This window comes from Mauremys mutica, chromosome 3 (assembly GCF_020497125.1).
Source record: "Mauremys mutica isolate MM-2020 ecotype Southern chromosome 3, ASM2049712v1, whole genome shotgun sequence".
NCBI lineage: Eukaryota > Metazoa > Chordata > Testudines > Geoemydidae > Mauremys > Mauremys mutica.
The window spans coordinates 189,708,437-189,723,601 of NC_059074.1; the positions used below are offsets into that span (position 1 = coordinate 189,708,437).

At 40.4% G+C, this 15,165-nt stretch overlaps 1 protein-coding gene across 2 annotated transcripts in view; it reads right to left on the reverse strand.

Annotated features, from left to right (window-relative positions):
- Positions 1-12,283: 12,283 nt before the first annotated feature.
- BCL11A (BAF chromatin remodeling complex subunit BCL11A) overlaps positions 12,284-15,165 on the reverse strand; it is a 97,578-nt gene continuing 94,696 nt past the window's right edge. For both annotated transcript variants that reach the window (XM_045011923.1, XM_045011924.1), the window contains exon 4: positions 12,284-12,584. In XM_045011923.1, the coding sequence (XP_044867858.1) occupies positions 12,493-12,584 (92 nt within the window). In that variant the 3' untranslated portion in view covers positions 12,284-12,492. The remainder of the gene's footprint in view (positions 12,585-15,165) is intronic.

The following is a 15,165-nucleotide window of genomic DNA, read 5'->3' on the forward strand; positions in this document are numbered from 1 at the left end:
GGGCCAGATTCGGATTTCAGTTTCATTACTGTAAATCTGGATGAACTCCAGTCAGTGAGGTTATTCTGGATTTGCACTGGTATAACAGATCTGAATCTGCCCTTCAGCATTAACTTCAAATTTGAAAAAAGCTTTCCTTACTTTGTGTGCCGTGGACATTCAGTGCTCAGGCCTGCCCTCTGTGGCAACATGAACAGCACCAGGAGAGTCAGAAAATCACACATTGCTTATGTTGGCATCAGACCAGTTGTCTGGATTTACACAGTCAGACAGAAATAGGGCTTGTGGGTTCAACCCTGTCCTTTGACACATGGCAGGAAGGGGACTCTAGATCACTAGGAGCCTAAATGGACCTCAAGCTGTCTGCATTCCAGTTTTCCAGAGAGCCCAAACAAATCAAATAGAAATGGCCCCTTCTTCTTACCTCCTACTAGTACTGAGTAGTGACATGGGAGACTGGCTCAGATATTAATTTCTATGGCACTGATAAAGGAGACACACAAAAGACTGGAACATGATGAAATGCTTTTGGGGAAAAATAATAACCATTTAGTTTAAGACCCTTGAAATCTTAAAATAAATGCTACTTAGCTGGCCAGATCATCCCATCAGTGTAGGGTATAAAAATCATACTTAGGAGAGAGATCATATGTTTGTGATCTGAAAACAAGAATATGAAAGCACTGGTGCTGACCTAATAAATGTCTCCTGCAGTCAAAGTTTGGCCCAGGAAGTGCTTTTGAATTATTACAAAATGATAAAAAGTGGATACAGACTAACACGGCTGCTACTCTACAAAATGATACAACATTTTCACAAAATGAGACATTTTCTGTGAACTCTGAGTGAAGTGGAACCGAGCAGTTCCATTCTAAGGCCAATCTTTAGAATGGGTGTGAAAGTGATGTTGAGGCTGAGTTTCAAACCCATTAAAATAGCAACTTCCAAATGGAATTCTGACAAAGGCTTATATAACCCCAAGGTCAGCATCTCTATGATATATGCTAGGGTCATGCATTCACAGCCAAACAATGGCACTTCAGGGTGTGTCCTATGAGAGGTAGGTGAGCCTGTCTGGTTAAATCACTAGCCTGGGCCTGACAAGAGCTGGGTTCAATTCTTGCCTGTGCTGTAGACATCCTGTGTGACACTGGGTGAGTCACTTAATCTCTTTTTAGCTTCATTCCCCATCTGTTAGGTGAGGAAAATAATACTCCTTTCCCCCATCTTTGTCTGTCTTGTCTATTTAGACTGCATGTGTCTCAGGGTAGTGACTGTCTCTTACTAGCACAAGGGGCTGATCTTGGCTGGAACTTCCAAATGCAAGTACATTTGTTCCATATATTGCAGGGTGACGAGAAACCAATTTGTCCTTTTAATTTTGTCACCACAGTAATACAAACTGGAGTAAACTCAGCTTAACGAGCATTTAATAGTGACTTGGGTTGCACATTCCCATTTATTTTTTCCATGATCCACATCTTCAAAATATGCAGGCCAAGGGCAAGAGGGCAAGATCCTCAGTTGTTGTAAATTCACATAGTTCTTTTGGCTTTGGTAGAGTTATGCCACTATTCAGCAGCTGACGATTTGGCCCAAATCATTTATATTCTCTCTCAGCTACATGGATGTTTATGGGTTGCACAGATGTAACTGACAGTAAGGTTTGGCCCAGTCTTTCCTATTCACATTGGCCCAGTCAAGGAAGTGTAACAAGCTGGCAGGAATTTACTCCTCACAAATTAAGACCCATTTAGATTCCAGCATGTGTACATGATATCCATTCTCCTACAAGTATAAAAGGTTGTGTATCCTCCTGACACCCAAGTTACCACTTGGGATCCTCAATTCTGTCTCCACAGGCTTCTTCATGCTCTAAATTATCCTTTTTTCTTCTCTTTTTTTCAAGTACGTAGCACACAAAAAACCCACACAGGCCAACTTCAGAGATATTCCCACAAGAAAAATTAAATACTCTTAATGCTTTTTTAAAGTGAATTGGGCCCCTTCATTTGCATCTCATAATAAGGATGTTATCATACTGGTTTATGGCTCGGCTCTTTAGTTTCTATCTCTCAGGGGCTAGATTACCCCTCATGAGTTCAATATATGTCTGTGAACTAATGTAATTTTAAAAACACTTTTCTTCCGAATTAACATTACTACCCTTACAAGTTAAAGATACTATTTGCCAACGTGTATGGAACGTTAGCAATCAAGAGCAAACCTAGCTGGGTATTACACTTCAGAGTGTGGTTACTGATGACCACGGCCGCCTCTATATACAGCCAGCTGAGTCTGTAATCTAGCTGGATAGTAGCTGAAAAACCTTTCTCACCTCCTTTCACTGAACCATAATCTCCAGTGTGCTCAGTCTCTTACATTTAGATTAATTATAAAACATGGTCACTAGAATATTAAAATAGTGTTTAATACACAAAAGGGAATAAGCTATTCTGGAAAATGCATAATTTTCCTGTGATCATTTCACTAGTTACATGCAATAGGATTTTTGTCCTTCCTGCTTCTGGGTGGCACATGAACCTCCAATTCAGGGAGGGTAACCCCCAGGCCCACCCCTTTTCCCCCACACACACTTCCCCCACTGGAGCCCTGAGCCTCCCACTGCGGACACCTTCCCCTCAGTCCTGGGAGCACCAGGTGGGTGGCCTCAGCACCATAATGCCAGACAGCATGGCCCAGCGCTCCCAGCCCCAGATTGCTTGGCAGGTGGCCCCAGTGACCCCAGCTCCAGAGCACTAGGCATCCCGAGCACCGGCCCCAGTCACCACAAGTCCCAGGCCGCAGGCTGACCTGCCCCAGCCCCAGCCTGGGCCACGGGGGAAGAGCGGGAAGCAGGAGTGGGCCTCAGGGCAGAGCGTGGGTGGGGCCATGCATGGTTGTTTCGGGAGGCTCAGCCTCCCCTGGCCGGCAATACCCACTGTCCATGCTCCTGATTGCCAGCTATAGTTTCCAATAGCTTCCTACTTTTGCAGCTATCATGTTGTAGTGCTTTTGAAAACCATGTGCTTGGCCCATCAAAAACTAAGGACGCCTGTGTTGAAGGATCTCTTGTTGCAACCATTGCCTCTCTACAGCAATGGTTGCAAACATAAGGATGACAAACCCATAAAAGGGAAGTACTTACAGGGTCTTCTCTCCCCCTCACCCTTCTCTGAATATGGAGTTGTATACAGAAATTGAGAGAAGAATAGACCCATATAATGTCTCTTCTGGGAGAAGAAAGCAGGCAGAGCTTGAATATGCCAAAACCAACCTCTTCAAAAGTGTCCAAATGTGAGCTGTGGTGAGTGCTCAGCACTTCTAAAACCAAACTCACCTAGGTATCTTAAATTGGGTCCTCAGACTCAGAGGCACCCACAACTAGTACGCACACTTGAAAGTGCTGACCCAAAAGTTATTTTAACCAGAAACCATTAATCACTCCTATTCATTATTTTAGATTGTCATACTCTGTCTTTGCAGGAATGTGCCATTTTCTCAGGAATGGAGAAAGGAAAATATAACAAGAGTTAAAGACACTTACCAGTTGGAAAAGAGGGAGAGGTAGCAAGCAGCTGCCAGTTGCAAAATGGCCCCTCTAGGGTTGCAGCTGCCTGTCTCTGCCAAATTTAAAGGGCAAGTCCCAGGAAAGCATGCTGGCAAAAAAGCTCCTAGACAAGGGTAACCCTACACTGAGGCGAGTTGAAGGGACCAAGAAAGGTGACTGGAAAAAGGTTACTTCTGCATATCACAATACTGTTTCAAGAGATTTTTTTTTTCTGGGCAAAAGTCCAGATTTTCTTTTCACTTACACTGGAGTAAGAATCGATTTCCAGAGAGTTGATTTCAATGTATTCTGTTGTAAGTGAGAGGAGATCTAGCCTGGCACCTGAACCACAGAGTGGATGGCCAAGGAGTTGATAATGGGACTCAGGGACTTTCACCTCTAGCTCACTAGTTTGAATTTGGCCCACATCACTAGTAGCCAAACATTTTTACCATTTGATGGCTATTCTTGTATCCTGTGTATGAAATGGGTTGGTGGTATCACTCCAATTCCTTGTAGGAGACAAGCAGGGGCAGCTCGATGTATTTTGCCACCCCAAGCACGGTAGTCAGGCAGCTTTCGGCAGCATGCCTGCAGGAGGTCCGCTGGTAACACAGATTCGGCAGCATGCCTGCGGGAGGTCCGCCAGTCCTGCGCCTTCGGCGTACTCACCGCTGAATTGCCCCCGAAACCGTGGGACCGGCGGACCTCCTGCAGGCATGCCGCTGAAGGTAGCCTGACTGCCGCCCTCACAGCGACCAATAGGCCGCCCCCCACGGCTTGCAGCCCCAGGCACGTGCTTGGTGCGCTGGTGCCTGGAGCCACCCCTGGAGACAAGTGTCTACATTGTAAAACCCACCACCCTCCCAATTTGTACTAACTGCATGCTTGTTAGCCAACTCACTGCCAAGGGAATGAAGGCCAAACTAACTTCTCACTCCTACAGTGTAGTCTCTCCAGGTCAGAAGTGAAGTGAATGAGTAGGACATTTTAGTGAAGTTTGAACAGCTGCTGCCTATTCTGAACCAGTTCTCTGGATACAAAAACTTGTTTCCAGTGCCACCAAACTGGCACTTTTCATGAGCACAAAATTAATTTAGGGTCAGGCTCTACACTGGGTAGCATTTTGCTCTTCAAGTGGCCCATGTGGGAGGCAGAAACTGGTCCTAAATTATTTACATTTTTTTAATGTACTGACTGGCTGTGCAAATTTGCCTTTGTTAAAGAAAGGCTCTCATTAACCAGTCTTGGGGCATTTTTTTTTAAACTTGAGTGTGCTTTTAACTAGATAAACGAATAGGTAATTATACATCTCATGGAGTAGAGGAGTCAGGATAATACATTGAACCACAAAACTCAAGCCTTAAATTACAATACAGTGAGTAGAGTATTGCCTTGTGACACCTCGTTCTTTTCAGCTGTAGCTTCCAAAAGCTGCCCCTTTCTGAACTTTTCATGCTGCTGCACAAAGGCATCAGACACATTAAGTAATGATGTTACCAGGCATGATGGGTCACCCAACCTTTAACTCTACATACCCATCTGGGGATCTGAAAGTCAAACTGGGTTTGTTCCTTCTTGTTCTTCATTATCATCATCAAGAGTAAGGTCTCTTTGCAGTCTGAATTATGACATCAAATATTACACCTTGGCCACCCTCAGTTCCGTTACAACCTCAATGCAGCTTCATTGCCCTCAGTGGGGGTTGCACCAGTGACTGGGCCTCTAACTGGAACTTAGTAAACAATTCTGTTGATGATACACAAGAAGGAATAGAACCCAGCTGCCTCTCTCTCAGCAGAGCTGGTTCTGGACTGCTACCAGCAGTAAAAAGCTTCCTTCAGTCAGCAGGTCCAAATCTGAACACACACCCCAATCTGAGCTGTTGAGCAAGAAGCTGGCATTTTCTCAGAGTGTCCATTTAGAGCCCGGTTTTACAGAATTGTTCAGCTTGCAAAAGCCACCAGGCCAGCACAAATGTTACTAACTGGCAGCCATTGCTGGCAGTGTCACCAGACTCAGAGGGAACTGAGCAGCATATAGACTGAGCTACCCTCTCATCCTCTAAAATGGCATCCCTCCAGATCAGGGCTGAGATACATCGATAAGGTAATATGGGGAACACTGCAATGCCACTGCCCTTCCTGTATTAGAGTAAACAAAGTACTATAGTGGCAAAGGACACAAACACAAGAACTCACATGGTAAAAATGTATTGAAATTACAAATGCTTCAATTAGAGCTCCATCTTGTAAGTCCTCTCTACACAAAACCTCCATGAACTTCAGTGGGACATCCTCATTCAGGACATGATCCTGCACCATTGAAATCAGTGGGAATTTTGCTATTGATTTCAGTGGGAGCAGAATCAAGCCCACAAAGGGCCCTTTTTTCTGATACAGCACCTGCAGAAATGCCTCCCTTAAACCCCTTTGTAGTGGCTACCTTTGCATATCCTATTGCAGAAGACAGGATGCACATGGGAAAAATTGGATTCCTGATGCCAAAGGATTAATTGTTCAATGGATAATGTGTATTTATTACTTGGCACATGTCCATTTCTAGCTTGAAAATGTTAAATTTCTAGTAATTAACTGGTTTAGGACTTACAGCGTTTAGCTACAGGCTCTTTGATGTGTGTTTTAGAATAACACATCCATCAAGTTATGTGGATCTTCTGCAGGATCACATAAGCAATCTGGCAAGAGTCCATGACTGAAGTTATGGAAAACAGCTTTCATGTGGACAGAGGTGACTCTGCCTTTGGTGTGTGGCCCTTGGCCTCTTGTCAGCTCCATGACACTAAGAAAAGTTCTTACTGTTCTATCTAAACCTTGCCATTGAGAAAATTCATTTTGCCTGGCATTTATGGGAATTAAATTTAGTAACAATTGTGCTAGGTTAGGTGGAAAAGACAGAAGGAATTGCCTTTTGTGTTATGTTTAAGCAATTTTATAGTGCTATAAAATGTCACAAAAACTTGAGAGGAAATAGTTCCATTTTATTGGTAGTAAGTCTTTATCAACCCTCCTCTATTTACATAGTTTGTAAAAAGCATCAGCCCATCATGGTCATCAGCACCAAGGCTCGGTGGCTTACTTTCTTGGCCAACACAATATGGCATATGGATTTGAATACTAGAAACCAAATACTGCATGCACAACTCCCATCAATGGGAGGGCCATACATTGACCATATGTGGCCCTTGTCACAAACATGGCAGACACCTGCGAAAAGGAAGGAGCTTGCATACATTGCCTCTGGACAACATGGAATGGAAATCACCACAGTGTTGAAGAGTTAGCAAGACTAAAATGAACTAACAATGTTAAGGTATCACAGAGTGCAAAGTTCTATCGCTGTAAAGTTTGGAATCTTCTTAGTGACATGGTTATCCATCTTTCCATCTATCCAACTCATCACAGTATCAGATAACTAGGTATAAGGCAAACAGATATAAATATGAGCAAGAAAAGTAGGAAGCAGCCTGCCTCTTTCACCTGTCCATTGTTATCACCAATACCGTGATTTCTATTGTTTCATTGTAACATGAATGGATCTAGCTATCCAGCCATCCTGTGTTTACCATCATGGCATATGAGTACCTATAGTGTTGAAATTACAATAGAGCTGAGCCTGGGTAGTTCAAGAAAGAAATCACATCCTGCTCAATATGGGAGGCCAGATTAAATTAAATTGGGGCCCACTGGTTCTGGCATCTAAACATTATCACTGCTGAAGATGCAATAGAAGTAGAAAACAAACAACTATATTTTTGCTATTTTTTTTTTACAGGTAACTCCCTCCTTGTTTAAGAATAGTTGTATTATTTTGTTCGTCATGGAAGACAGACCTTTAAAGGAAAACTTCTTTTATTTATCAGAACAATCAGAATTGTTGGTATAGAGGCTGGGAACAACAATGTGGTGTAAATATTAATATATGAAGTCTGTTTATGCCTGCAACAATCTGAGAAATTTGGAAAAGGGTGTAGAGAGCAACGAGGAAGCAAAAGACGTACAATTCTTGATCAGTGACAATAGTGATAGTAATTTATAGCAGTATCATTTGAAATATCACACCACCCTGATTTCATATTAGCCAATCTTGAAAAGGAAAATATATTCAATGGATGGCATGCTTCATCTTGTCACATATTATCCACCATTTCAGCTGCTCACATCCCAGACGCGGCTCCAGACAATAACAGAACAGCTGAATCTAATGACAATCAAAGGCAACATTAATGTCTACTTTAAAAAGTTAATGCACTTCAAGGGTTGTTGGCACCAAAAAGAAACCGAGTTGTAATAAGCAAATACTAAAATCCAACAATGAATTAGTCAGGTATTTCACTGGCTCACTAGCAGGACAACCTGCACACAAAAGAAATCAAAAAGTTAAGATGAACAATGCATTTTCCTGGCAACATAAAAGTAATGAATAAATAGCATATTAAGTAGAATAATCTCAAAAAGCCAAAGAAGAATCCCATTTCAATTCACCTTTCCCTGAAGTTAATAGTTATTCTGCCACCTTCAAACACAAAACTAAATATTGTCAGTGACAGGATTCAAGTATTGCTATTGGCTATTTAGAGTACCTAGCAGGATGTGATGTGAAGCAGGAATCAAAATGAAGTGTGGTTTTTGTTGTATTAGTTTTTTAAAATCCTGTTCACGGGTTCTAACAGGATACATAATCATTTCACTCATTTGAGACAAACATAGTTTAATAAGTGGCCAACTTTATGCTTGTTTTTTCCCTCCCCCCAAATTTAATGTTGGAATCAATTTAATGTTCCTAAATCAACATAATTTGAAAGCAGAATTTAAGTAAGACATCACAAATGTGTTAACCTTTCTGCATTTTATTATCATGAGACTGTCTTTAAAAATAAAATACAGCACAGATAAAATGTTTGCACATTGAAAGAAGCTTTTCAAACTAAACCCAAAGCTAAACTGTCTAATTTCCGCATATCTTGCTCATTTCAGACCATTACAGCATGTTGGATTGAGTAACAAAAAGAGCTTTTAAATTTGGTTCTTAAAAGTGAACTGCAGCACTTCTAAAATAAATACAAAAATCGTTTAACATCCTAAATCTTTTAACAGTAGATATGTGCAGACTTTAAAATTATGAATACATTTTAATACAAAGTACTTGAAAATCATTTAATCTTTAACTTACAGCTCAGGACCTGAGTTCAAGGTTCTGTGTTTCTCCTAAAAGAGCTGATTGTGCAGTATATTGTACATTTCTAATATGTGAGATTTTTTTTTCTTCTTGTCAAGAAAACAGAGCAACCTTGAGCTTTTCTGCTAACAAGCTGCTGTACATTATTTTCCCCACAGACGCAGTCAAGGATTCTGGGCAGGCTAGCCCAACAGTCAACTTCCCATCCTAGAAGTACTATCATTAAAACTGTCCTTACAAGGCGTCCAAAGCTCCACAAGCCAGGTGAGTGGCTGGTGTAAAGCAGCCTGGCTCCATTGGTTTCAGTGGTGCTACACCAATTTCAATGGAGCTCCTACGGTTTATACCAGCTGCAAATATAGTCCTAATGCACACGATTGCAGTACAGATGGTCTTACACAGACTGAAGAAGAGCCTAGTGCTTTGTTCCAGCATGGGGTGTTTGTAAATGGTATCAGCACTCGCAGTGAAACATGGAACCCCGAGCTCAGTTCTTAACAGTTACTAAAGCTTTCAACATAGTTGTTACATATATTTATAATTTTAAGGCAACACATGAATTCTGCAAATGACTTAAAATCTTAAATTTTTTTTTAATTCCTTCATTTGAAAAAAAAAAGAAAAGAATTTAATAATTTCACTTCACCTTCAATTCAGTAGGAAAGTATTGTATCACTTTTGTCTCCGTGCCCGGCAGAACACAATCAGAGTTCTCCTAGATAGGGTAAAATACCTGCTAGCCACCTGCTTCTACCAACTTTGAATGGTAGCAATGGGCCCCCTTTCTGCTCTTAGTTACACTAGTATAAATCCAGAGTGAAATAAGTGACCTATTCTGGATTTGTATTGCTGTGACAGAGAGTTACAGGCTATGGCCCAGTGTTTCCACAATGCCCTGAAACAATCTGTGAACTGAGCTTTGTCTGCTCTTGGCATGTTGTGATGTGCAAAAAGTCACAAAATCTTCTGAAGTTTTTCAGGTAAGTATGTACTGAAGGATGTTTAAAAACAGATTATTGATTAAATGGTTTACAGCTATACAGAACTGTACCCAGCCATTCTGTAGATCTGTATTTAGGGGACCTAATTCAGTACTCTAGGGAAAAGAGAAGAGTTACTCCACTGCATAGTGCTCCAACTATGCAATGGAGTAAAATTGACTCATATGCCACATTCTGAAACAGCCATGCCAGTGAGAATGCAGCTGCCTAGCGTACCCTGATGTGGAAATGGTTTGAGGCTGCCATGGGAGAGGCCAGCAGCTGATGGGAATTGTTAACTCCTTTGCACATGAGGCATAATCAATCAAAGATGTAGGACATGCTGTTTCAGTGCTCAAAAAACTCCTTGTAAACAGGTGCAGAGCAGTGCACAGATATGGAGCAAAATGGGTGCCATTTTTGACACCCCTAGTTATGGTATAGGGATTGATCTGATATGCTGATCTGCTATGGTTATGCTGCCCATCAGAGCCTGATCAACTATGGTCTATACTACCATACTGGGAGGGAGGTCTACATCCATTATTCAATGTTAATCCTGCCTGTATTTTCACCAGCTGCATTTGCTCAACATTGGTCATAAAATTTGGACTTCGAGGTAAGGGCCATGCCTTTTGACAAATCTCCTTGCCAAAGTCCCTCAGGGAAGAATGGAGGGGTCCCAGCAGGGGCTGCTGTTGAGAAAAGTGTATTATTAATGGTTCTGATCTAATTCAGCTGCAGCACAGACATTGTCACTAGTTCAGAATGTGGAGTAGGAGGTCTGAACCATGACATTTTTGCCATTGGAACAACACATCCTAGTCCCTACCTGTGTTACCAGCATCTACATGCCTAGACTAAATGCAAAGTTACTTTAGCTCCCCATGCACTCTGGCAGAATTTAACCAGAAGCACAGCATATGTGGCCTGCTTCTGTGGCACCACAGTTGCCACTACTGTGTACCAAATGGGGCCATCAGAGAGCGTGTAACACATGGATTATTGATCCTAGAAACCATAACACCTCAGAAGAAGCAGTAATAGTAATAGTCTGTTGTATCAATCCCTATTTATACACTGTAATCCACAGATCACTGATAGTTTATTGGCACGTCTCCACTAATAGTGGTGTGCACAGATGCTCATGCACTCTGCAACTACTAGTCTAAAGTTCTTTACAAAAGTTTGTTACAAAAGTGACTGTGCTTGTGCTATAACCACTTTCCCAAACAAAATAACATTTATATATTTTTTTAAAAATGACCAAAAGGTGCTATTATTTTATCTATTTTGCAGTTTCATGAGCAAAATAGCAGCCTGGCCAAATTTTCACATTCAGCTTTAAAAAATAAATAAAAAAGCAAGTAACAATAATTAATAAATACAAATAAATAACTTTGTCACCAGACCTGAGACCCTGCATGGTAAATTTCTACCTGGTATAAATTTTAGGGTGATTTTACATGAGAATAAGATAATGGCACGGCTTGCCCTGCAGCATCAGGACGTAACCAAATAAAGGATTCACGTCAGCACTTAGGCCTGATCCTATAACCCTTACTCACACATGGTCATCAATAGAATATACTGCATTCAGTGGTACAATCTGTGGCCCCAATTCAGGGACATAAATACGCATGTACATAAGTCCCTAATAGTCATATGAAAGTCAATAGGAGCACTCACATGCGCAAAGTTAAGCAAGTGTTCAACTGCTTTATTAGATCCAACAGGATTTGAGCACATGCTTAAAATAAGCATGTGGTTAATTGCTTTCCAGAATATGGCTACTTGCACAAATAAGGGATAATTGTAACAAAGATCAATCAATAACCACAGGGTTTTTTTGTGGGGGGGTCAACTTTTCTTGGAGCTTACAGTATCACTATAATGAAATTATTATTCTCCTGAAAACAGTTAGCTTTTTGGACAAACAATGACAAATTAAAGTATGCTATGGATCATCCCCTCCCCCCTGCACAACCTCGAAAATACATATTTTAACAGCAGAAATACAACACAGTAGGCATTATTCAATGGTTTGCAAATGATAAGATAGACAGTTAGGAGACCCCCCCACACTTCAGCATTAATAAACAACCACACTAGTCCTACATTAATTATAGTGTTGCAATAACAATGCTTTGCATTTTTAGTTTTCTTTGAAATTTATGCCATCTATAGATGGATAACTTCTTGTGTGTATATGGGTTTTGTTTTCTTTTTTAATCTTAACAGTTGATTTTATGCAGTGGATATGGTACTACAACGTCATACCAGCTGCATGGTCCTTGTTAGCATTAAAAATTAAAGAGCAAACAAAACCTAAAGCGGCAACATTTATTATGTCAAGTCTCCCCCTCGCCCCCCTCCTTTATTTATTTATTTTTGCTATTTGTAACATTAGCCGCACTTAAACGATGGTGTGTAATGTATAAGAACAACAGGCTGGGTTCTCCACACTGTATCAACGTATACTCAAGAGGGCCTTTTCCCAATGGCATGGAAGCCAGTCAAAGCCATTGATGATCGATAAGCCCTTGATGGTGAGTTGTTTTTAAAAAAAAAAAGAAGTGTTTTTATTCTATTAAAAATATATATAACATAGTCTTGCAGGCAGGCTGGAGCCTGTTGATGCTGCCTTCGGACGGTGACGTCTGAAGTTAATGTCAGAAATCATCGCAAAGCTAGCAAGATAACGGACCACCACATTCAGATGTCATGTACATGGTGCACATTCTCCGTGTGCTTCACATTCTCTCAGAATTTAAGCGGTCTCGAGCTTCCATCCGAAAATTGCCACACGTCACGAGTTCCCTGGGCACTACGCCAAGTGGGGGTGTGTGTCGAACCTAGAGAAAGGATGGGGACAGAGGAAAAATAGGTGTAACACAGCCCAAAAGGTAAATTCTCCCCCCCTCCCCCTTTTTTTTTTTTTTTTTACAAACTGCAACTTGAATTGTCAAAAGAGTATGTAACGCAATGGACCCCAGGTTCATGATCTTAGTACGTACTCCTGCCATCCCACCAAGAATTCACAAACTCCCACATCACACATGCATGGGAATACTTCAAGCACAGCGAAAATACAGACAGTACAAATAACACTCCAGGGGGAAAATCCTCCAGTCTTAACTAAGACTTAACTCAGTTAAAACACTGACTGACTCCAGTATTCCTCCCCTACCCAACAATCCTATTGACTTCAGCCAGAGGCTGGGATGCCAGATAGAGCACAGCAAATATTTTTTGATATACCACAAGCTGTACAGTTTGCAGAGACTCTTATGTCACTGAATTCAATTGCATTTGAATAACAGTGCAACTTATAGGGTGTACTGTACCTGGTGAAGTGTGAAATAAATGCTTGAGCCCTACAGGCCTGAGCCAATGTTCACTGAAGTAAGTGGGAGGTGTTCCATTGACTTCATTGGCATTGGTCAGGCCCTAGCTGTGAAGATGGAAAAATAAATGTTTCCCCATAGCTGAATTATATAGTGAAATGCAGGCAGTGTATTGTACTAAAAGAAACAATAGGCTAATGAACAAACTGCATGCTCAAGAGCTTGCATGTCCAACCTGTGGCAATGGCAGAACCAGAGATGCATTGATTAAAATCAATCTATACATACCGACCACTGAGTCAGTTTCTATGGAAATTACCTCATAAATGTTTAAGTGTGTAGTTGAAGGGCAGCTCATGAGCTACTTATCAAGATTAAATAAGAGGGCACAGTGTAAATGGGTATAAATTAAAATAGCTCCATTAAAGTAAATAGCACTAGCCTGATTTACACCAGAGGAGAGTCCAATTCTATGTGTTTCTGAATTTAATACATATCAAAATGAAAATAAATAAGCCTGAGTTTTTCAAATGAGCCTAAATGAGTTAGGTACTTAGGGTGGGATTTTCAAAAGTGCCAAAGTAATTAAAAGCACAAGTCCGATTGAAAGTCAAAGAGACTTGTGCTCCTAAGTCACTTACGCATTTTTGAAAATCCAACCGCTCTTACTGACTTTCAGTATTGATGAGAGTTGGGCATCTAACTTTCTTAGACTCCTTGAGAAGTGCCAGTCAAAATATATACATCTGGATTTGGGAAACAGTGGCTTCCTTTCATGAATCCAGTGAAGTGCCTGCCAGGCAGTATCGTACTCACAATCCATAATATAATTTTCCGACACTTTCACTGTAAATGGTTTCCAACCTTTGCAAGGAAAAGAACTAAAATAACAGCTGGTATCTTTTTTCTTTTTATATAAACTCTGCACTTCGATAAACCCTGAAACTGTATCTCATCAGATATGCAAAAGCCTTCTGAATGTCAAGCAAAGACATGGTATCACTTATTCCTGTATTTATCTCAGCTCTTGGAAATAAATATGAAACATCTGTAGCCTAAATTCTTGCTATTGTTTCAGTCTCTTCATTATACAAATCACTCAATTTGGAGGATATTAAATACTAATGGCAAAAGCATCTGCGCAGTAAAAATACATTCCTCTTCTGAAGTTGATTGGTTTTGATATGTTATCAACTGCAATACTATTACCCAAATATTGTTCTTATTCATTGAGACATCTTTCCACAGAGAGTTAAATATAAAAAGTTTCTTGGGACAGTAGGTCATGCTTGTATGGAATGTTACAGCAGCTTAAGAACACATTATGGATGCCATATAAATCTGTTTCAGAATTCTAACAAACTTGAACGGGCCTCAATGGTTCATGGTTTTATAACACCATTAATTTATCACACGGTTAGAAAATGTCACATTTTGTATTACTATTTTTGCTTTAGTGTTCAGGCTACAACATGTTGTCATTTCTAAGTTATGTTCTTGTTGGCTAGCTTTTGAAGTTATTTAGGCGACACTATATATAATCTCTTAATGTAGGGGGTTCCTCGAGTACAGTGCTTGTGCTGCATGTGTGTAAGCTGGAAATGAAATGATGTGCCCAATGGATGTATCTAGCTTTTTGGTATGTGTATAAATCAAATGTGTTATTGCAGAATTTTTTTTAAAATTCATAGCATGTTTTTCATCTTTAATTTGTTAGCAATGTGTACGGTATGTGATAGATCACATATCCATCTGTATACCTAGACAGATAGCTAGATGGCTAGCTGTAGACACACCATTATTTTATATGTTTAACATGTTATAATGCAACAGACAATGAAAATATGATTACTAGATATGTGTGTATTAGAATTCAACTTAAAACAAAGATATAATTGTTATGATTGCTTCATAGACAGAACAATTAAAATAAGTCCTGTATATAAAATCTCTACTGCAGTACTAACAACTACTAAAAAAAAAACAGTAAGAGAGAGAGAGAAAGACTGAACTCTTCATGGACATTTAATGGCACTGGATCAAAAATCATGTTGTTAAATAGCTGCAAAGTACCTTTCTGGTACCAGTA